The sequence below is a fragment of the Chrysochloris asiatica genome, unplaced genomic scaffold (assembly GCF_000296735.1).
Source record: "Chrysochloris asiatica unplaced genomic scaffold, ChrAsi1.0 scaffold00044, whole genome shotgun sequence".
NCBI classification, from domain to species: domain Eukaryota; kingdom Metazoa; phylum Chordata; class Mammalia; order Afrosoricida; family Chrysochloridae; genus Chrysochloris; species Chrysochloris asiatica.
In genome coordinates this window covers 6,959,838-6,983,631 of record NW_006408562.1, presented here as the reverse complement: position 1 = coordinate 6,983,631, position 23,794 = coordinate 6,959,838, and the positions used below count along the sequence as shown (strand labels likewise).

Below are 23,794 nucleotides of genomic sequence, written 5' to 3'. Positions count from 1 at the left end.
CACCATCTAGAGCCTACCTGTGTGTGCGTTAGAGGAGGTTGGGAGGTGTACAACAGTGAACTTCCCAAAAAGGAGAAGGTGGGTTTTCAGAGATGATGTGTTGTTGCAACATGGAATGGCCCCTTGTTCATTAAAATTTTGTCGGAAAGTCTAAGACCATAAAAATACGTCATTAAGTCAGTTCATGATCAGAGAGACAGTTTTCTTCAAGGCTCACAGAAATAGCTTTTGAATGGTAGATTTAATGAAATTTTGCATGATAAGAATTGAGGTAGTTGTGAGAAAGGTTGAGGGATACATTCAGTAGCCGTGTTTATTAACCCTTTCCTTGAGAGGGAGTGGAAACAGGGTATGTGATAAGCCACAGAGAAAGTTTCATTGAAAGAGAACTAGGTTCCCTCAGATTCCTTATGGTCCATTTTCCTCATCAACCATTAGTTGCAGTCTAGTTGATTCGTACTCATGGCAGCCCCACATGTATCAGTGTAAACTTTGCTACTTGTGATGTTCAGTGGCTGATTCCCACCACCACCACCATTACCACAGTAGGTTGTTAACCTTTATTTTTCTGATGCACTTCTGTATAGACTAGAACCTCCGACATTTTGGTGAGCAGCTGAGCATGTTAGCCAGTTGCACACTGGGGTCCTATTACCAAGCAGGAGGTAGTGTGAACTGGGGATAGCTAGTGTGCATCCTAAACTTCTGGCTCCATATGGTAATCACCAGACTGCGAACCACAAGGTCTGCAGTTCGAGCCTGCCAGCTGCTCTGTGGGAGAATGATGAGGCTTTCTGCTCCTGCAAAGATTTAAAAAACCTTGGAAACCCTATAAAGGGTCGCTGTGGGTCGGAACCAACTTGAAGGCACTTACCAACAGAACAACAGCAATATGAAACTTCTAGTTGGCCCTGATTCATTTTGGATCAGAGGTTCTGTGTACTACTATTCACAGAGACATGAAAAACAAGTTGTTGTGAATTTTAACAGCTGGATCTTTTGGGTCTGCTGTGTTTGACCCTGATTCTCTAGAATAAACCTGCACAACCCACAATGGAGGTATTTGTCAGCAGGCATGCGTCCTAATTGCTGTGTGCCAAGCATCACAGGAATTACTCTATTTAAATTCCAAGACAAGGAATTCTGCCCATGTTGCAGATGAGGAGTGCTCAACGTCTAGTTATAGGAAAGCAGGTCAAGCAAGCAAGCAGAGGTGGGGAAGAAATGCCATAGCACATAGATAGCATCAAGGGACTGAGGAACAGAAACTAAACAAGGACCTTCTGACAGAAAGAGAAAACATTCCCCTGGAGCAGGCATCCTAAATTTGGACTTCTAACTACCTAAAGTGTAAGAAAAAACTTTCTCTATGATAAAAGCCACTCATTTGTGGTATTTTTAGGTATGTTGTTAAGTGCTGTTGAGTTGGTTCTGACTCATAGTGACCCTGTATAGGGTTTCCAAGGAGGGGCTAGAACCATTGACCTTACGGTTCAAACTGACCTTGCAGTCCAGTGCATTAACCCACAGCACCACACTGTGACTCTATTTTATGGATGTTGTTTGGTTGGTTATGTGCTGTGGAGTCAGTTCTAACTCACAGTGACCCTGCATAGGGTTTCCAAGGCTGTAAATCTTTACAGGCGCAGAAAGCCTCATCTGTCTCCTGCAGAGCAGCTTTTAATTTTGAACTGCTGACCTTCAGGTTAGCAGCCCAATTTATAACCACTATACTACCAGAGCTCCTTATTTTAGGTATTGTTGCTAACTGCCATCAGGTTGGTTCCAACCCATAGAAACCCTGTGTAGGGTTTCTGAGGAGTGGTTAGTGAGCTTGAACTGCCAACCTTGCAGTTCAAACCAACTTTGCAGTCCAGCCCATTAGCCCACAGCACCACACCAGGACTAAAGAAGACAGAATTTGGTACTGGAGAGTAGGGTGTTCCACTCTAGCAAATACCTGAAATGTAGAAGTGGCTTTGTCCTTGGGTAGTGCGTAGAATCTGGAGGAATTTTTGTGTGCTTCATAGTAAGGCCCTAGATTGACTTGGAGAGATTGTTGGTAGAATTACAACCATGAACGGCAGTTCTGGTAAGGGCTTAGAACGAAGCGAGGAGATCTACAGAGAAAGTCTTGTTAGTCTTTGAAAATAAATATGGCACCATCAACAGAATGTTGCTAGAAATGTGGACATTAAATGTTCTGGTGGTTTGGGAAAATTTTTACCCAAATCACAATGAAAAGCTTTCAAAAAAGAAAAAGAAAAAGATCAACATGTGATTTGACAATGGAGAAAGGGAAACACTTTTTATACAATGGTGAAGAGCTTTCCTGAATTACGTACCAATAGATGGTGGGGGGATGGACTGACAGATGATGAATTTGGAGAGCTGATGAGAGTCTAAGCAAGATTTTAAAGGGGCCACGTAGTTTCTCTTTATTGCTTATAGTAAAATGGAATTTAAAGATTTGGGAAATTCTGTTGTACAAAGAGGGTGCATGTCTTAGAAATTTCACCAAGGATGTGGCTAAACAATGTTTTGTTAAGAGCTCAATCCTGTGACTAATGATTCTAACCAACAACCTCAATAGCAAACTCAACAGCTGAAGCTGATGGGGACAGAGGACAATGAGACTTGACATTCTACAGGCAGGAAAAAGATCAAAGGAGCTATGTTCTTGGAGCAAACGGTGGAGAAGCTAGAAGATCAACAGGACTATTGGGTGGAAGCATGGAAACAGGGCTGCCTAGGTTTCAAAGGGTGGGGCCACAGTCTCTTAGGTTCCAAAGGTTGGAACCATAGCACCTCTACTTGGTTCCAGATTGTTCAAGTCAATCAAGAGGATAGGGCCACTGCTGAAAGCTGAGGAGGTGAGGTTGCCATACGCAAAGCCGAAGAGCATGGGGTTGCTGTTTAAGACTGATGCAGTGGAGCTGCCGTGCCTCAGGAGAGTAGTACCTGATATAGAACAGGGCGAGCAGAGAAGGAAAAGATGGATTGTAGGGCACACAAAGATTCACAAGTGACTGAGAACTTGTGAAGAGAGACAAGGGCCTTTCAGACCTTCCTGCAAAGTGGTAGAGAGTTAGAGAAGTAGAGAGAGTGTCTTCCCCGAGAATGGGCACCCTGAATTAGGACTTCTAGACTCCTGAAGTATGAGATAGTAAATTTCTCTTTATTAGAGCCACCCACTTGTGGCTAGATAGCTAAGACACAACTCAAGTGTCCATCACCTGGTGAATAAATGAACCAAATATGTAATGACCACATAATGATGTTGTTGTTCAGTACCATCAAGTTGGTTCTGAATCACAGGCACTCTGTATATACAAAGTTTCCGAGGAGCGACTAGTGAGTTTGAATTGCCGACCTGTGGTCAGCAGTCCAACATTCATTCTACAGTGCCATACCAGGATTCCACGTAGTGTGTAATAACTCTTCATCTAACCATAAAGAAGAATGAACTGCAGATACATGCAACAACATGGGAGAAAGAATCTGGATGTAGAAAACAGGGCATTGGATGCTTTTCACTTAATCGAACTTTGGCTCATTGATAATTGCATTTAGAAAAATGCCGTGGTTTTCAAACTTGTGTTCATATGTTGTTGTTGTTAAGTGCCATTGAGTCGGTTCTAACCCATAGCGACCCTGTACAGGGTTTCCGAGGGTGTAAATCTTTACGGGAGTAGAAAGCCTCATCTTTTTCCGGCAGAGCAGCTGGTAGTTTTGAACCGCTGACCTTAAGGTTCGCAGCCCAATTCGTAACCACTACGCTACCAGAATACCTGAGTGAGTTTGAGTTATTTCAGTGTTTCATCTTTGCATTAACCTAGGACTCTTAGATGTCCCTTTTCCTCTTACTGAAAGATCTTCTGATTGTTATTAGTGAATTTAAGGCTCAAGTAGTGAGGTATTTTTAAGGTTGTTGTTGTTAAGTACCATGGAATTGGTTCTGACTCATAGTGACCCTACTACACAGGGGTTCTGAGGCTGTAAATCTTTACGGGAGCAGAAAGCCTCATCTTTCTCCCGCAATTTTTAAGGTAACCCATGATAAATCACACTGTCCAAACGTGAAGCTATAAATTTAGAATTATGTTCCTCTTCTTTTTCCCTATGAATCATACATTTAGTTTCACATAGTTGCATACGGTTAGATATATACAATACATTTTGGAGTTTTGACTGTGTAAAATTATGATTTCCATGTTGTTAAACTTTGCGTTGTGGTTTCTAATCAGGCTGCTAACCTCAAGGTCAGCAGTTGGAAACTACCAGCTGCTCCGCGGGAGAAAAATGAGGCTTTCTGCTCCTGTAAAGATTTACAGCCTTGGAAACCCTGTATAGTCAGGGTTGCTATGAGTTGGATATTGGTATATATTCACTACCAAACTTTTTACAAATTCAGTTTTAATTGCTGACCATGGGAGTGTTTAAGGAACCATGGTGGTGCCGTGGTTAAGTGCTCAGATGCTAGGTCCATGGTTTTAACCCATCAGCTGCTCTGCAGGAAAATGTAGTGGCAGTTTGCTTTCACAGAGAAGGAGCTCTGGTAGCGTAGTGGTTACGAATCAGTCTGCGAACCTCAAGGTCAGCAGTTTGAAACTACCAGCTGTTCTGCGAGAGAAAGATGAGACTTTCTGCTCCCATGAAGATTTACAGCCTCGGAAACCCCGTACAGAGTCGCTGTGAGTTGGAACCGACTGCATGGCACATAACCGCCACCACCACCACAGCCTTAGTTAGACACCCTGTGGGGCAGATGTCCTCTGCATTGTAAGGTTGCTATGAATCAGATCCATCTCAACGGTGATGGGTCTGGTGTATTTGTTTCAACACACCCTTCCTAGTTCTGTACATTATTTTTCATGGACTTATCTGTTCATTTTTTATTTAATTCTTGGTAGGATGATCTTCCTTTTGTTAATGAGCTGTATTTCCTTGTTTTAGTTATCTCTTCATACTCAGTTTCCATTTCTTTACTGGGCTTTAAGTAGTTTGCTTTTCAAGATAAAATTGCTTTTCAAGATAAAATTTAATTAACATTTTACAGCAAAATATTAAAGCTTACATACAGAAACTTGAGACCAACTCATAAAAATAAACAATGAACAAAAGCACCTCAAACATCACCAATAATTTATTGTCCCAATTTTGGCACATATCTGTCCATGTTATTTTCTCTCTCCTGTGAAGTATGAGGGTAAGGTAAGAAGGATATCTATAGAATCATTTACTACTGTTGTTAAGTACCATCGATTTGGTTCCGACTCATAGCGACCCTGTATAGGGCTTTTGAGGAGCATCTGGTGGGTTTGAACCGCTGACCTTACAGTTGGTGATCTAGTGCATATCCTACAGAGCCACAACAGGACTTTATTAAACAAAAATACTAAAATGCGGAGCTATGTTTCTCAACAGATTCTCCATCCTTTATCTCAGACTATACACTTTTGAGTTCTGGTGTGACGCTGTGGGTTGATGCACTGGACTACATAATTGTTTCAAACACAGTGTCAGCAGTTCAAGCTCACCAGCCGCTCCTTGGAAATCTTATACCGGGTCGCCATGGGTTGGCACCAACTTGACGGCACTTAACAACAACAACATACACTTTCAAAGGCAATGGTTCTATCTTTCTAGCCCTTCCCCAAAGAATTCTGTGCTCTCTGATTTCTTCGAAATGGCAGTTTTGGCATCCTAAGAGACTTAAATCATGTTCTTTGTAAGTATTCTTTTGGTTTGGGGAACAAAAAGAAGACTAAAGGGGTAAGATCAGGACTGCAAGGTGGATGGGGTAAGGTTTCCAAGGAAATTCTCAGTGGGACAGCCCTTGCTACCCTTAATAAAGGAGCAGGCAAATACATTGCCACGATGGGGGAGGAAATTTTTTTGGTACAATTTTCCTGTTTGTTTTTTCTTGCCAATTCAGTTTTAATTTTCTTAACATTTCTTTCTCATAAGCTTCTGTAATTGTCCTGTGTCCTTTGCGAAAATCTACCAAAGCTAACCCTTTGGAATCCCCCCCAAAAAACAGTCACCTTAACCTTATGAAGGCGGCACCCAAATGGGACTAAGAACTGGTCTGCAGCCATCCATTGATTGCAGAGACATGTTTAAACCTGTTTTGTTTGGAATAAATTCTTGGAGGTATGAACTGGTATCCTAGTAGCAATACTTTTTAACTTACCTTCTTATATATTGTTTTTTAATTTGTGCTGAAAGTTTGCCCTCCTAAGACACAATTTGCAGCATTATGTGATGTTTCTTTTCTTCATGTGTTCATCAATAGTGGATACTAGTTTTTTGTTTTTTTTTTAATTGTAAATTTTATGGTCTAAATCTCTACCTTTGCAATGTGCATTTCTTTAATTGTGAGTGAATTTTGTCTTTTAAAATATGGGTATTGGCTGTTTGTGTTTCTTCTGTGAAAAATTTTCAGATTCACTATTTTGTTCCTATTGGGATTTTAAACCTTTTTCTTACTGATTTTTATGAGACTTGGTTATTTAAAGATATTAACCTTATTACATTTGAATATATTCCTCCATTGTCTGCCTTCTAATTTTGTGTATTGTTTAACTTTTACCCAAGTTGTTCTGGTAGCTTAGTGGTTACGAATTGGGCTGCTAACCTCAGGGTCAGCAGTTCGAAACTACCAGCTGTTCCACGGGAGAAAGATGAGGCTTTCTGCTCCCGTAAAGATTTACAGCCTCGGAAACCCTATGTAGGATTGCTATGAGTCAGAACCGACTCCACAGTACTTAACAACTACAACAAAAAGAAGATCTTTATCGACTTGAATTAGGGATGTTGAGGAAACCTTCTCAAAAAACCAAAGCAAACAAGCAAAAAACATTATTCAGGGTAAGTTATGAGAGTTCCCAGGGTCAGATAGTTGGGACTCATTTGTGTCTTACAGTCTGTATTTTTTCTAGACTCTTCAAGATGTCAGCAGGCAACGCTGCATCTACGATGATTATGTACTGGCGATACGCAAACTGCTCATACTTTTTTTGTTATTGTTGTTTTCCTCTAAAACAGTTGATGATCTTTTATTTCCTTTTCCTTACAATCCCTGCTTTTAGTCCTTTTATCAATATTGGTGATATTCTGCTTCCAGCTGAGGTGCCATGAATTTTTGAATGTCTCTTCTAGCCATAGTCTTTGTCAACTCCCACCAAATGAGTCTTTTTCTGATTAGTCTGGGTTAGAAAAGGTGAAGGAAGATGCTGATGGGTTCTGTGATTCTGTTGTGAATGAATGATCAGTGTTTCCATCCTGCTTGGTATAAAATGAGTTATCTCAGAATTAGAGGGAGCATCTCACTACCAACAGGAAGAACTAGGAGTGGAGCATGTCCTTGGAGGCCCGAGATCCTTCTATACATTGAACCTCCTTGATCCAGAGAGAATGCTGTGATCCCAGTAAAGCACAGAGGATCAGCAGCAGAACCAAGAGCCAGAGCATGAGACACAGTGGTGGATTTCCCACCCCATGGAGCAAGGGAGGCTGAGTGACTTGGAGCAGGAAGCTTGTTTGCAGAGTACGGTGCCCCCAGGCACTTAATTGGGGAACTAGGTTTGCTGACCAGCTGAACTAGAGCTGAGTGCCTTCCAGCTGAGGTTTATGGTGGATTGGTATGTCCTGTGAGCATTTATCAGCCCTAGAAGAGCCTTGTAACATTGACCAGACAGAGAGAGGCCTGCCTGTAGGCATGGCTGATGAGAGGCTATCCTGATGGGAAGAATTGTGCCCTGTTCACTACCCTCATGACCCCCCTAACTGTGGGTGTGGTATCTGAGTTCTGTAAGACCATTGCAATGAAGTATTGCACGTGGCTGAGTATAGCGTGCCAGGAGACGGATGATTGGTGCCTTTTTTTTTTTTTTTTGCACCAACACACACCGAAACCCACTACCATTAAGTTGATTTATGGGAACCCTCTTCCTGTGTATAAAATATCAAGGTGCCTTGGAGATGTGGTGTTCCTTAAAAACCAGACTGCCTAAAAATCCAGGGCTTAATGAATTAACACAAAGGAGACTGTTTAAAATTCGAAGACAGAAATTTAAGGGTGACTCTTTCCAATTTAGCCTTTGAAATTCAGAAACCTTGAGATAATTACCTGTCATTTCTCTCTAATTCCTACCCTTGCCTTGAACTGGCTTCTGGCTGCCCTTTGCTTCTGTCCTTGGTCCTGAGCATCAAACCTGCCATCAACCAAGAGGCTCGCTTTGTTCGGCATCTGTGCTGAGTGTAAGGGGCCACTTTAATTGGGCAGGAACTAAAAGCAGCCAGGATCTCATTGCCGTGCATGTCAAGTTCAGCTTTTGATGAATGTGAAAGCAGCTCCAAGGCACAGCAGGATGCTTCTCCCCCTTCCACAAAGAGAGAGGGTCCCCAGACTGATCCTCTAAGGTCTTCCCACCACTCCAGAGCAAATTGTGGGCTGAAATAAACTGGCTAAGATAATAGCTACAATAAAGTAAAATAAGGATCCTTACTCTTTATCTGTCAGTGGGACTAGTGCTGTTTTTGAAGACCTGGCTGGTTAGTTTGTCTGCTATTCATAAAGGTCCACTCCATCTCCCACACCGAACAAAAGGAAAAGGTGGAGTTTAGATAAAGCCCACATTGTTTGAATCTCTATACCCTTCCTCTTGGAGTTCTGGTGTGGTGGGTTAATGTGCCAGACTACAAAGCCATTTGAACTGCAAGGTCAGTGGTTCAAGTTCACAAGCTGCTCCTCGGAAACCCTATACAGGGTCATTATGGGTTGGAACCGACTTGATGGCACTTCACAACAACAACAATCCTTTGTCTTTATTTTTGTGTGCCCCAAAGACACAGACTACAGGTTTCTCAAAGTCCCCTATCTTATTGTGGTACAAATATTCCTTTAATTTGGAATAGAAAAATAATGCACTGTTTTTTTTCTGGACTGTGCACTTCCACATTCAGTACAGGGAGATGTAGAGTAATTTATCTTAATATGAGAATTACTAGAGGGCCTTTGCAAAGATTTGTTCTATGGGATTTATTTAGATCCTGACTAACTTGGGTAACTAAATTTAGTAGGGTTTAACTACGAGTCCTGGTGTGGTGCTATAAGATAAGCACTGGACTACAAGGTCGTTTGAACTGCAAGGTTGGTGGTTCAAACTCACCAGCTGCTCCTCGGAAATCCTTTACAGGGTCTCTATGAGTCGGAAACAACTTCACAGTACTTAACAACAACAACAACTACTACTTATATAGTTATTCTGTTAGGTGCTGTTGAGTTGGGTGTGACTCCTAGTGATCCTGTGTACAATAGAACAAAACAGTTCCTGGTCCTCTGCCATTCAGATGGTCACAACCACTGCACCAATCCATATCATTGCAGATCTTCCTCTTTTTCTCTGACTCTCCAGTTTACCATGCCTGATGTCCTCCTCCAGAGACTGGTCCCTCTTGATAACATGTCCGAAGTACGAGAGATCAATCTTGCCATTAGTGCTTCTAAGGAGTAATTCGGCTGTACTTCTTCCAATATGGATTGGTTTGTTCTTCTAGCCGTCTGTGGTACTTTCAAAATTCTTTGCCAGCGCCACAAATCAAATGTCTCAGTTCTTCTCCGGTCTTCCTTATCAGGGTCTAACTTTTATGTATGTATAAAGCAATTGAGACTAACATGGCTTGGGAAATTCTGGGTCCTAGGGCCTGTGGTTGGTTGACCTCATGTGTCATTGCTCCTTCCTAGCATAAACATCTGATTTACTACTCTCCTTCTCTGCGTTCCTGGCCTACGTGCCCCACTGTTCTGCCTGCAGGACGGCACACAGATAAACTACTCAGATAAATATATCAGCAGGCTTTATGAGTACCACCATGTCATGTTCTCCCAAGAACTTTCCAAACAAGTGTCCAAAACCCACCTAATGCCTGAAAATGAGTGGAGGAGACTGGTACCCAACAACCTCTAAGCCAGGTCATTACGTGATTCATGAGCAGAACCACATGTTCTTCTCTTTGGATGACGTCTTGCAAAAACTCAACAAAAATGAAGAGTCACTAGGGATTGCCAATGGAATCTTTTTCAAATTCGATGTGTCTGTGTATATATTGTAGTATCCAGTGATGACTTGAATAATGTACAAATTGCTTATCCATACCTGGGCATGACCTGTAGTCTTCCAAGCAACAGAGCTCAGGTAAATGCAATTGCAAATAGATTTTACTATGAAATATTTTAGATAAAATTCCTTCTAGTAAGTTTTTGTCTTAACATAAGTGCCTATTGAACTTTACCCGTTGCTTTACTGTAATAAAATTTTTATGTTGCAAAACAAAAATATCATGGCTTGGGTCAGGGAAACCTTCATCATTAAAGTGACATTTTTGCTCTGTAGCACTTTAAAGAGGTCTTTTGCAGCAGATTTACCCAATGTAATACGTCGTTCAATTTCTTGACTGTTGCTCCCAACAGTGTTGATTGTGGATGCCAGTAAAATGAAATCATAGTTACCCTAGTCCTGGAATAGTTGTTGTTGTTAGGTGCCATCAAGTCGGTACCGACTCATAGCAACCCTATGCACAGCAGAACGAAATACTGCTTGGTCTTGGGCCAAACTCACAATTGTGGCCACGCTTGAGCCCATTGATGCTGCCATTGTGCCACTCCATCTCGCTGGGGCGGGGGTGGGTGGGGCGGGCACAGTCTTCCTCTTTTTCTCTGACCCTCCACCTTTCCAAATGTGATATCCTTCTCTAGCAATTGGTCCCTCCTGACAATGTGTCCGAAGTATGAGAGATGAAGTTTGGCCATCCAGCCTCCAAGGAGCACTCTGGCTGCACTTCTTCCAATACAGATCTGTTTGCTCTTTTGGCAGCCCATGGCACTTTCAATATTCTCCTCCAGCACCATAACTCAAAAGCTTCAATTCTTCTATGATCCTCCTTATTCACTGTCTAGTTTTCGCATGCATATGAGGTTATTGAAAATACCATGGCTTGGGTCAGGCTCACCTTAGTCCTCAAGTTGACATCTTTGCTCTTCAACACTTTAAAAATACCTTGTGCAGCAGATTTGCCTAATGCAATACATCATTTGATTTCTTGACTGCTGCTTCCATGAGTGTTGACAGTTGATCCAAATCCTTGACAACTTCAGTCTTTTCTCGGTTGATAAGAATGTTGTTTATTGGTCCAGTGGTGAGGATTTATAATTTTTATGGGAGTATAGACTTCTTACAGGCCTTTCCAGGTTAAATCTCAGATGGAATCATGACAGCAGCAAGTATTTCCTCATAATCTTTCACACTCTGCTTTGTTAACAGTCTTGCATTTTGTGTTGCTGTTCTTTATGGTCTTGTCAACAAATACATGCTTATATTTATATCTGCATCGTCACCTCCATTCTGCACATGGAAGGAATCCTAAATTAGGAGCTCCATGAGCGCACCTGTTTGCCCAGAACATAGGACAGTGTTTTGACTACAGAATTTGTGCCATCCAGACTAGAAACAGCTGGCATTTCTTTATAAATCTACTTCTTGTTTCTATAGGTGCTCAGGTCTTCAGAAATCACATCAGTATGTTGGAAAAATAGGCAGGTCTGCTTTTGGGATGGTGAGCATATAACTCAGAAATGATTGTTTTTCGTCTTCATTTGTTGCTGTTAAGTGCCGTTGAGTTGGTTCCAACTCATAGCTACCCAGTATAGGGTTTCCGAGGAGTGACTGGTGAATTTGAACCTACAACCTTGTGGTTAGCAAATAATTTTGAAAGTACCATGGACTGCTAAAAGAACAAACAAATCTGTATTGCAAGAAGTACAGATGGACTACTCGTTTGAAGCAATGGTGAGATTGGTCGCTTGTACTTTGGTTATCTTGCAGTCCAGTGCTTACCCTACAGCACCACACTAGATGTCCTCTTTTAAGTTTATATACATTTCAAACTTTTGTTGGAGTGTGGCTTGTTTTTTAAAGGGATTCCAAAAATCTGCATACTATACAAATGTTAAGATATTGTGTGTTTGGACGATTTGTTCTCTAGAGGTTTGGAAGCATTGCTTCTGTTCCTAGTAAAAGGATCTTTGGGAGTTGTTTGTTGCAAAGAATTAAGAAAGTTGGCTTCTAGACACATGGCTAGGGACGCACATGGGCCTTGCCTGAATGATTTGGTCACATACGGCTCCAGTATGGCTGGACATTGTGATAGGTAGATAACAAGGGAGCTACAAAAAAAATTGTGGAAAAATTCTAATGTCTTTTCATTCCATTTGTCCATGAACTTTTTGAAGTTCCCTCATCTGATCTCAAGGAGTTTTGGTAGCGTAGTGGTTACGAATCAGAGTGAGAATTCACAAGGTTAGCAGTTCGAAACTACCAGCTGTAACACGGGAGAAAGATGAGACTTTCTGCTCCTGTAAAGATTTACAGCCTCGGAAACCCTGTACAGGGTCGCTATGAGTCGGAACCGACTCCATGGCACATAACAACAATAACATCTGATCTCAGTTCTTTATAAAACACCCTTATAAATTAAGAAGAGTATAATTCTTATTTTAGAAATAAGGAAGTTGAGACCCAGACTTACTGGCAACATGGTGGCAATCCTTGGCAATTGAGATCCGAACCCAGTTCTCTGATTCCTTGCTTCATTCTTCTCTCTGTGCTTCCGTCTTGGCCTCTGCCTGTATGCTTTATTTATTTAGTGAAATTGAACGCAGTATCAGAAGGGGCTCTCGGGACTGCTTAACACAAGATTGGTGGTTAAACCCACCAGCCACTCTGCGGGAGAAAGCTGGGCCTGCCAACTCCAGGAAAGATTCACAGTCTCAGAAACCGTAGTTAGGTTTGCTGAGTCAGAATTGACTTGATGGTGTGTTGGTTAGTGCTCATCTGCAAACCGAAAGGTTGCTTGTTCAAACCCACCAGCCACTCTGTGGGAGGAGGTGGCAAGTTTCTACTGTCAAGAGTCACAGTCTTCAAACCATGTGGAGTTGTTTTGACTTGTCCTATGTGTCACAATCGACTTGACAGCAGCAGGTTTGGGGGTTTATTTAGTTGCTGGGGTTTTTGTGTTTTTTAAAAATCTATTGTGATTTGAGTGAAGGTTTACCAAGAAGATGACCAGTGTTACATTCAATAAGTCACACAGTTTCATCTCAATGATTGCAGGCCCCTCCCCGTAACAATAGTGATCCAGCTTCTTCCCTGTTGTTCCCATTTTCCTTCCAGCAACCTTCCCATCCCTTCTCAACTCTGTCCTTGGCTAACTGTTACCCTTTTGATTTTGAATGACTGACCAATCCATGGTGGGCATACCTTACTAGTTAGTGTTAATGTCTCCCCTATAAATCTGTCTACTGCTCTGCTACCCTTCAGGTCCAGAACTAAACACTCTAGTGGCCCAATTTTCAGGTTAGATTTTTGGTAATACAATGTCAAGTTCCTAAGGTGGCACAAAGGATAGCTGAGAGTTTGAACCAAGAGCTGTCCGGAAGATCAATCCTGTCGATCTACTTCTGAAAGATCACAACCTGGAAAACCCAATGGAGTAGTTCCACTTTGCACACATGTGGTTGCCATCAGTTGGAATCAATTTGGTGGCAACAATACCAACAACATACAGTGCCTGCGTACCACCCATTAGTTTGCTGCTGAAGACCAGCTCTGAGAGCCCACCAGTGTTTGAGGATCCTCAGGAGCTCCCCACACACATCCCTTCCAAACTGACCTTTGGAACACATCTCAACCCACTCCAACCATCTAGCTATAACTCTAGTATCCGTGTTTGGACTTGGAGGTTCGAAGTGACTTCCCTGGTGGACTCTGACTTGATCCTCTCTGGCCCTCATCCCTAGGGCATTTTCAGCAGGACTCTTCCACCTTTGGCCCATGCCAGTGGAACTGAATCTCCATTCTTGCTTTGAGACCCGGCCCTCACTGAACTGGTTTTTCAGGTTAGGGTTTGACACCTGTTGTTCAGTTAGCAAACATATTAAAAGAAAGGCCCAACAATGAAAATTATCAGGATCTCAGTTTCTATTCAATATTTTTCATTTGATTAATAAGACATGTGACTTTGAGTTCTTTATCTTATCCAGCTATAAAAAGGAATAATGCTGTGTGTTAACGTTAGTTTGATATTATATGTATTGTTAACAATATTGAAATCCCTTTGAAGAAAGCTGTTAGAAAAACCCAGCCAACAGAAATGAAGAGATTTCTTGGATATTAGCAAACCTTACCTTCAAAAGCTTAATTTCCGTCGTATGTGAATCTACTTTTCAGTGCTAGTTTTCTCTGTTTAAAAGAAGAGAAAAAACTCTTCTGTTTCTTGAAATGTGACCATACCATTTTCTTAAAGGGATCTTTGACAAAGAATAAGTGGCTTGGGGGGTCAATATTTTTCAAAATATGTTTTATGTGGAGTTGTTGTTGTCGTCGTTAAGTGCCATCAAGTCGGTTCTGACTTATAGAAACCCTGTATAGGGTTTCTGAGGAGTGGCTTGTGAGTTCAAACTGCTGACCTTGCTGTTCAAACTGACCTTGTGGTCCAGTGCATTATCTCACAGCGTCACACCAGGGCTCTGTATATGGAACAGCTTAGCGAAAATATTAATAAGCAATTGTAGACATAGAGTAACCAGCAAAAAGGCTCAAGTGAAGTCATTGAATGTCTCAGAAAAAATGTCAGAAAGAAATTTGGGGGATGTCAGAAAAGATTGGGATAAAGGCGGTGTTGTCAGCATCTGAAGGCACCAGGATGGGTCCCTAATGGAGAATGCATCTTCCTTGTAATTTTCTTTTGAGCAATAATTTCTCAGATAGCTGCCCTGCTTAGGTGTCCTGGCAAGAAATGATGTGATAGTATTGTGCGAGTCTTTAGTCAATATTTTTTCTTTTTCTTTTAAATTGTTTTTTACTTAATTTTTTTAAATGAAAAACATTTCATTGGCCCTCCCCTTCACCGAATGCCCTTCTCCTCCAATTGATCCCTCTTGATGTGTCCAAATCAGGTGAGTTGGACAGTGTTCTGCTGTGATCCGTAAGCTTTCCACTGGCTAATAAGGAGCCCTGTGGCACTGTAGGGTAATCACTGGACTGCTAGCCACAGTGTTGGCAGTTTAAATCCACCAGCTAGTTTGCGGGAGAAAGGTGAGATTTTCAGATCCCATAAAGATTTACAGCTTCAGAAACCCTATACCCGATACCTGTAGGGTCGCTAGGAGTTAGAATTGACTCAGCTAAGCGAGGTTGAGCTAATATACTGAAGTAGATCGCCTGGTCTTTCTTCTTACTCGTAGTCTGGAAGCTTAGCTGAAATCTGTCTATTATGGGTCACCCTGCTGGTATTTAAAATACTGTTGGCATGGTCTCCAGAATCACAGCCACACACAAACAACAAACAAAACAAGGCACACAACAAACTGAAAACATGAACTTTGTTCATATTCAAACTATCTTACAAAATATGCTCCGAGGAACTTCATACTCTTCCGTACCCCACCCATGCTCTGTAGGGTCACCATACCATATCCATTAGCTATTACCATACCCTGTGGTTCTTTTGTACAATGCAAATACAGCCCACGTGTACAGTTTCCTTTCTAAATCTCCTTACATGAAAGGAAGCCTCCTTGTGCTGTTGTACTCATTTTAACCCGGGACCTGTGAAATCATTCCCATTTCACTTCACAGGGCTCAGTATTTTGGGCTGGATAGTAGTCCTTTGTTTGGGTACACGCTATCCTTCATTTAACCAGCCTTCTAGGAATAGGTGTTTTCTTTTCTTTCCAGGATTTGCTATCAGAAATAACGCCACAGTAAAGTAACCTTGTACATATGGCGGTTTGTTTAGATGGAGGGAACTCTTCCGTGAGAAAAGAGGAAATGCATTTGCAGTGTTCCAGATCCTGCTTAACTGTCTTCCCTTCTCACTAGCAATATGGAAATAGCTAGGATTTGTGCTGCCTACAACAGTTCCATACTTTTATAGAATCTTTTTGTAACTTTAGGGAGCTCGGAGTGGCTTAGTGGGTTGAGCATTGGGCTGCAAACTGCAAGTTTGTCAGTTCAAATCATGAACCACTCCACAGGAGAAAGATGAGGCTGTATCTACTCCTGTAAAGATTTGCAGTCTTGGAAACCCTGTATCGGGTCACTACAAGTTGGAATCGACTTGAAGGCACTGGGATGTTTCTGTTTTATTTTTGTAGCTTTAAAACACATATGTTTTGATACACACTCACATATAGCGTGTGTATGTGTTTTCTTATTGTAACAGTGTAGGGTGTTAGCTGTGAGTAACTCTACCAATGTCTTCCAAAGTCCCATCATGGCACAGTTGGGAGACAGCCTATGGTCTGGGGGTGGGGCCAGTGGTGGTTCAGTGGTAGACTTCTTGCCTTCCATGTGGGAAACCTGGGTTCCATTCCTGACTTACGCCTCTCATATGTAGGTGTACCGCCCATCTGTCATTGGAGGCTTGCGTGTTGCTATGATGCTGGACAGATTTCAGGAACACTTCCAGACTAAGACAGCTAGGAAGGAAGGGCCTCTTCTGTTGATCAGTTTCTGAAAATCCCATTGAACACAATGGTCTGATCTGCAGCCAGTCATTATATGTGTGTGCACATAATCGAAGCAGTGTTTTGTTCTACACATGGGCTCTCCACGAGGAGGCCAACTCAACTGGAGCTAGCAAAAACAGCCACATAGTCCTGAGACAACCCAGAGGGAACCCGGAGAGGTGGACAGAGTCAGTTTCTTAAGTTGATTAGTCTAGGAGAATCAAAGTTGATGTGAGTTTCAGTTCTGCCACCACAAAGAAACTTTATGAGACCCACTATGGGCCCCAGATTTTAAATCTATAAAATGGAATTCCTGTTTTTTAAAGACAACATTCCAGGGACAATGTGAATTCAAAACTAGGAAAGCACTTTGACTATTTTGGAAAGGAAAAAAAAAAGCCTTCATGAGTGCTATTTTTGTTGCTACCATTAAGAGTTTGCGGACATGATGTTGAGGTACCAGAAAGGGGTTGTTTCAGATTAGGAAGCTCTTTCAGTTATGGAGGGTGTCCTGGTGGTATAGTGGGTTAAGCATTGGGTTGCTAAAAGATAACTAGGTGGTTCAAGCCCATCAGCCACTCCACAGGGGAAAGATGACATAATCTGCTTCCTTAAAGATGTGCAGCCACAGGAACCTTGTGGATTGCTGTGAGCTGGAATTGGCTCATGTGGAGTTGGCTTTGTTTTTAAGTTAAGAGAAGACCTGCAGGCAGCTGTGGAGCCAGGTGGCATTCTTTACTTCCCAGCAGGACTTGCTTCTGTGGGGAGGAATCCTGTGGGCATACCTGGAGGAGCAGACGGGCCAGCTTGGGAGGGGCTCTCAGACCTGGCTGCAAGGGCGTGTGGAGCTTTGGTGGAGGCTGTTGTTGTTGTTATGTGCCGTGGAGTCGGTTCCGACTCGTAACGACCCTGTACAGGGTTTCCAAGGCTGTAAGTCTTTACGGGAGCAGAAAGCCTCATCTTTCTCCCGCGGAACGGCTGGTAGTTTCGAACTGCTAACCTTGCGGTTCGCAGCCCGATTCGTAACCACTACACTACCAGAGCTCCTTTGGTGGAGGCTAGGAGAGCCTATTTCTTGATCATAGTGAGCTTAACTATCAAATTCCAAGAAACTTTGCCTGTCTCTAGTTGTAATGGGAAAAAAATGTAAAGGAAGAGACATTTAAAATACACAGGGAGGGAAAAGACTGAAGACTCTGGTGAAATGAATTTTAATCTCGGGGAGAGACCTGAAATTGCTCTTCCCTGCCAAAATAAATTGATTTCTTCGGCTGTCTGAACTTCGTTTCTTCAGTCGGACAGAAGCTAACCCAGTCTAAATTAAACTCCTTTCCCATTAATAAAACTAGGTCACTTCAGGCTTTCTAAAGGGTACACATCTGTGTCTTAAAGCACATTCAGAAAACCCCAGTGCTCTCTCCCAGATTTTCATGACCCATGCACAGGGGCCTGCATAATACCTCTTTGCACTTGTGATAGATTTGGAGGGTCTGTGTGTGTGTGTGTGTGTGTGTGTGTGTCTGTGTCTGTTAGCACTGCCAGGGTGACCATACGCTTATGCTGTGCAGGACCTTATCATACACCTGCAAAACCAAACCCCAAACTAAACCCATAACCATCAAGCTGATGGGTCCATGATGCCAGTCAACCCCATGTGTTAAAGAGTACAGCTGCTCTGTAGAGTTTTCTGGGCTGTAATCTTTTAGCGTAGTGGTTACGGATCGGGCTGCAAACCGCAAGGTCAGCAGTTCGAAACTACCAGTGGTTCTGCGGAAGAAAGATGAGGCGTTCTGTTCCCGTAAAGATTTATAGCCTCGGAAACCCTGTACAGGGTTGTTATGAGTTGGAACCGACTCCACGGCACATAACAACAATAACAACAACAATCTTTCTGGAAGCAGTTCGCTGGGTGGTTTTCTGTGATGTTGTTAATTAGCTTTGAACCACTAACTTTTAGGTTTGAAAACAACTTTGAGGTTGGCAGCCAATTGCAAACAGCCTTGTGTCACTCAAGCACCAAGAAAGGATGCTCGAAAGAGGCACTGGCTGGGAGCTGACCACAGTTCATTGTCTGGTTTCACCTCTTCCCCCGTGCCATGGGGGCTTGACCTTGAACCAGATCATTCATTCCTGCTTCGCTCAGAGGAGTCCCTGTGTGGTGCAAATGATTAGCATGTATAGCTGCTAACTGAAAGGTTGAACCTTCAAGTTAATTCAAGGGTACCTTGGAAGAAAGGCCTGGCTATCTACGTTGGAAAAAAATCAGCCATTGAAAATCCAAGGTGACATAGGATCACTTTGAGTCAGAGTCAACTGAATAGCAACTGGCAACTTGTTTTATCCTGAAAAAGCTTTGTCTTCATTGACCAAGGCCTTTCCAGTTTTCTGACAGCAGATAGCTTTGAACTGTTGCATTTTGAACCTGTTATTTACATGTTGATGTTGTTTTTGTTTAGTGCTGTTGAGTCAGTTCTGGCTCATAGCGATCCCATGAGTATCGGGTTTCCAAGGAGCGAGCTTGAACCACTGACCTTGTAGTTCATAGTACCTTTGCAGTTCAGCGTATTAATCCACAGCACCACACTAGGGCTCCATGTAGGAGACAGTAAAGTGAATCATGGCAGTTGTAGTTTTGAGTGCTATAGAGTCGATTCCGATCCGTGGTGAGTGACCCTGTATAGGGTTTCCAAGGAGCAGCTGGTGAGCTTGAACCGCCAACCTTGCAGTTCAAAGTGACTTTGCAGTCCAGCGCATTAAGCTACAGTGCCACACCAGGAACTCCAGTAGGAAGCTGTCCTTTTACAAATGTGAAGGCACAAGTAAAATAATTTGAGAGAAGCTTCATCCGGATAGATCCAAGAATTTCCGTGTGGAGTTATTTCTCACTGACAAGAGGTGCATGTGCTGTGTTGGAGGTAGAGAGGAGAAAAATGTGAACTGAGCCACCTCCTCAGTGGGTGTGGATGGCCCTGAAACCCTTTGAGGGCTCTCAGTTCCTTCCCTCTGCAGTGGGACATTCTTGTCTCTCTTCTTTCTCATCCCTATACATGAGAGGGGACAGGGTGGCTGCTGAGAGAACCCCAAATGTGGAGATCTAGAAATGTTAAAGCTCTGAGAAACTGTCTTACAACAACAAAAACTGGGGAGGAATGGAAATCGTTATAGTACTGAATTCTAGCATCCTTTAAGTGTCTCACAATGTGGGTTTTAAAAGGCGTATCTTTCCTTTCGTTTATTATTGAAATGATCATGCTATGTGTGTTTAGGGATGTGAGGGGTCGGAAAAATCAATTGGGAAATCGTTTTCCTTCCTATTTTTTTTTAAAAAATGGAAGAAATAGTCCTGAGAAAAGGAGTGAATCTCTCTCTACTTCATAATGGGTGTCCCTCAGTCCAGACGTGTCACACATTTAAGTTAAATCAACTCATCCTTCCTGGTTACGCCGTGAGGTCTTTTCAACAATACAGATGCTGATTATTTAACCACTGACGAAGTTTCTCTTCCTTCTCTTTCCAGGGCACAGAAGCCAAAAAACATTGCTGGTATTTTGAAGGACTTTATCCAACATATTATACGTGAGTATTTTCCCTCGTCTGTTGGTTTGGCAGCTGTGCCATGTTGTTTGTCTGGGAGTCTTGTCTTTATATAGGACACAGGACTAGGCCATTGAGGGAGACGTCACTGACTTTGCCCACCTTCCAGCTGGTTTCAATGTGGTCTCTGCTAGTTTATGAGCAGGTGACCTCACCATCAGCCCTAATCTGCTCTGGCCAGTCAGTCTGAGGGACATATGAACTACCGTGTGCTCTGGTCAGTAGTGCAAATTAGTGCAGATGTGATGACCAGCACAAAGGACCAAGATGGTGGAGTATGGCCAAGGCTAGACTGACTCATCCGCCATGTTTCCTAGGCAAAGGGAAAAAAAATGAGGGCCTTCAGCCGGGATAAAGTTCTCGGGTCAGCTCAGCTCAGCTACTGGGGTGTTGTATGTGTGTGTGTACATATGTGTTTGTTGGTACGTGTGTTTATGCACATGAGTCCTTATGTGTAGATGTGTGTGCACATGTTTGTACATGTGTATTTCAAATTCCCCAGCTGCTCCTCAGAAACTAATGACTCAGAACCGACTTGATGACACTTACCCACAGCATGTGTATCTAAGGAGTCCTGAGGGGCAGTGGGGAAGCGCTCAGCTGGCGATTCAAACACACCCAGGGGCTCTGTAGGAGGAAAGACCAGAGTGTCTGCTCTTACAAAGACGACAGTCCAGGAAACCCTCTGTCCTTCAGGGTCACTGTGGTCAAAATTGGCTTGATGATCCATACCAACAATGACAACGTGTGGATATATGTTTTTTAAAAATTTTATTTATTTATTTATTTTTTGGATATGTGTTTATGTGTGTATGTGCGCATGTGCGTGTGTGTGCCCTTGCATCCTTGTCGTGTGGGTATAACGTCACAGCAGTCCTCCGCCTCGGGTCCCTTTTTCACTCATGGCAGGTTAGGTTTCTTCCTTTACTCTAATGAAAGCATCTCCAGCATTTTTCATCAACTGCTTTTCTGTGTTTTTAATAGTCTCTGTGGTAGACCCTCGCTACGCTAAGCCATCTGCCTAGGTGGCTAGATTCTCTCTGTGGGTTCTCAATACTTGTTATTGATTATGTTTTGAAGTTCTGTAGGTTTTGAATGCAATGCCCCTAGCAAAATTTCCCCAAAAGATCCATACTGTTAATGGAGAAGTTTGTAGAATATCAGATTATTCAGGAATGTCCAGATCACATTGTAACAGACACACTATATCTGCTAGCATGTGGGTGTTCCCAGAAGGCTTTTGGAATCTATGGGGATGGAACAGTAAACATGTAACAGTAGAAAATATAAGACAATGAGACTTATTTCTTAATTGGCCGGCATGTACGTTTTTCTTACCTTTTTAAAAAATTGTGTTTTAGGTGAAAAAGTATAGTGAAAATTATTTTTTCAGTCAGTAGTTTCTCCATGAAGTGGTCCATGACATTGGATGAATTCCCTACAGTGTGCCAGTACTATTCCCTCATTTCTGCCCTGGGTTCCCTGTTTTCTTTCATCTGAATTTTGTATCCCTTCTTACCGTCTCATCTTTGCTTTTGGGCAGATGTTTTCTTTTTGACCTCATACCTTTAATTGTTCTAAGGGACAGTCCTCTCCATGGGAATGTGTATTTTATGAGTCTGTTGCTTGGCTAAAAGTTGGTCTGTAGGAACGGCGTCAGTTTGAGGTTTGAAGTGTGTCTTAGGACCATAGTCTCAGAGGCTCCTCAAATATATGTCTGAGTAGTAAGTTTGGTAATTTTTGTGAAATTGATTTTTTTATTCTACATTCTTCTCCCACTCTATCCGGGACCCTCTGCTGTGAGTCCAGTCAGAGCAGTTGACAGTGGTAGCTGGGCACCATCTAGTTCTTCTTGTCTCTAGGTTATATTGGCTGTGGTTCATGTGGCCCATCAGTGTTTTGGATTCATTGCTTCTTTGAGCCTTTGGCCCTTCACTCTGCTTGCTCCAGATGGGAGGAGACCAATAGTTGTATCACAGATGACCATTCACAAGCTTTAAGATAACAGATACTGCTCACCAAAGTAGGATGTAACCAGTGTACAAGGAGAAAGGTTGTTTGCCTGTGAATAGGGGTGAAGGGCAGGGAAATTTCCTTGGTTCCATATTGACAAACAGAATCGCAATGCCTCATGGTGCAAGAGTCCTGGCAGAAAGCCTCCGCAGCTGTAGAAAAACAAAACCCACTTGGAAAATCACACAGCAACATAAGGACTTTGAGTCTAATTACAGAGTTGTCAGGTTGAAGAAAAATGGTTATAGGGTAGCAGGGACATAAAATATTTTGATTTCTCTTCTATAGAATGAATTTTCACCAGTAGGCATTATTTCCTTGACTCAGCTCTTTCTCAGATATGTTATCAACCATACCTCTTTTGTGTTGGATATTTCTCAAGTTGTTTCATAAATCAGCTGATGAACCTTTTTAGGGGGTGTTCTCAGAGATTGGGAGTCAGGGTTCATTGTTGTGCTTGCAGTTATTTGGTTTTTCGTTCATTTATTCAGTATTCAGTAGACATTTTTAAAGCAGTTACTCTGTTTCTTTGTTAACCTAGGTGTTGTTCTTGTCAATAGCCATCGAGTTGGCTCTGGCTCATGCAAGACCCCACGCACAACAGCACACTATGAGACCCCAGCTGATCTTGTGCCATGTTCATGACCATTGGCATGTTTGCATCCCGTTGTCTCGGCCACTGTGGATTTTGAGTACCTTCCAACCTAGAGGGCGGATGTACTAGCACTATGGCAGACAATATTCTATTGTGATCCAGAGAGTTCTGCTGATTAATTTTCAAAAGTAGATTGCTATGTCTTTATCCCTACTCTGTCTTAGTCTGAAAGCTCTGCTGAGACCTGTCCACCATGGGCAACCCTTCTGGTGTTTGAAATAGTGGTGTTTTAACTTTGAGCATCATAGCAACCTGCAAGCTACCACCTGGAAACCTGGCAGACAGATGGTGGTTGAACTGTATACAAGAGATCAAAGACAAACCCTGCTCTTCTCCTTCATGCCTTCTGGTTTGGTTTCCTCCAGTGCCTCTCTGCTCACTTCCTGTGGTGAGAAGAGTGGTCCAGAGTCCCTCAGATGTGCTACTTTGAACAATCTAAAGTAAAATCAGCCTAAACCCAATACCAGGTGTCGCTTACACAAATTAATATCATGTAACCTCACAGCTACTTAGAAAGCCCAACCACACAGTTGAGTCTTCTTGGTTCTACGTGTGATCTGTCTCCCCCCAGGTTGTTCCCACTATCTTCACCCAACTCCAGGCCTTATTTATAAAAAGGTGCTTGTATAGTTAATTGCTGTCAAGTCACTTCTGACATACAGTGGCTCCATGTGCAGAGTAGAATTGCTGCATAGGTTTTTCAAGGTTGTGACCTTTTAGAAGCAGATCCTAGGCCTATCTTCCAAGGTGCCTTTGGATGAGTTTGAACGTGTAGCTACCAGTCGAGCGTTGAACCACTTGCACCTCCCCGCCCCGGGGCTCTTCCAGGTCCTTCTTCATAAATTACTGAAATTTTCATGTCACCTGACCTGCTTACAAATATAAAGAACAAAACCCAATTTCTTCGTCGCCTCTTAAGCTGACCTCCAAGATACTTGTGGGCTTGATTTCCTTTCCTG

The 23,794-nt window shown here is 42.5% G+C and overlaps 1 protein-coding gene across 1 annotated transcript in view; it reads left to right on the top strand.

The window, feature by feature from the left end:
• VOPP1 (vesicular, overexpressed in cancer, prosurvival protein 1) overlaps positions 1 to 23,794 on the top strand; it is a 187,448-nt gene that overhangs the window by 45,779 nt on the left and 117,875 nt on the right. Inside the window, exon 4 of the mRNA XM_006861917.1 lies at positions 20,091 to 20,149. Within this exon, the coding sequence (XP_006861979.1) occupies positions 20,091 to 20,149 (59 nt within the window). The remainder of the gene's footprint in view (positions 1 to 20,090; positions 20,150 to 23,794) is intronic.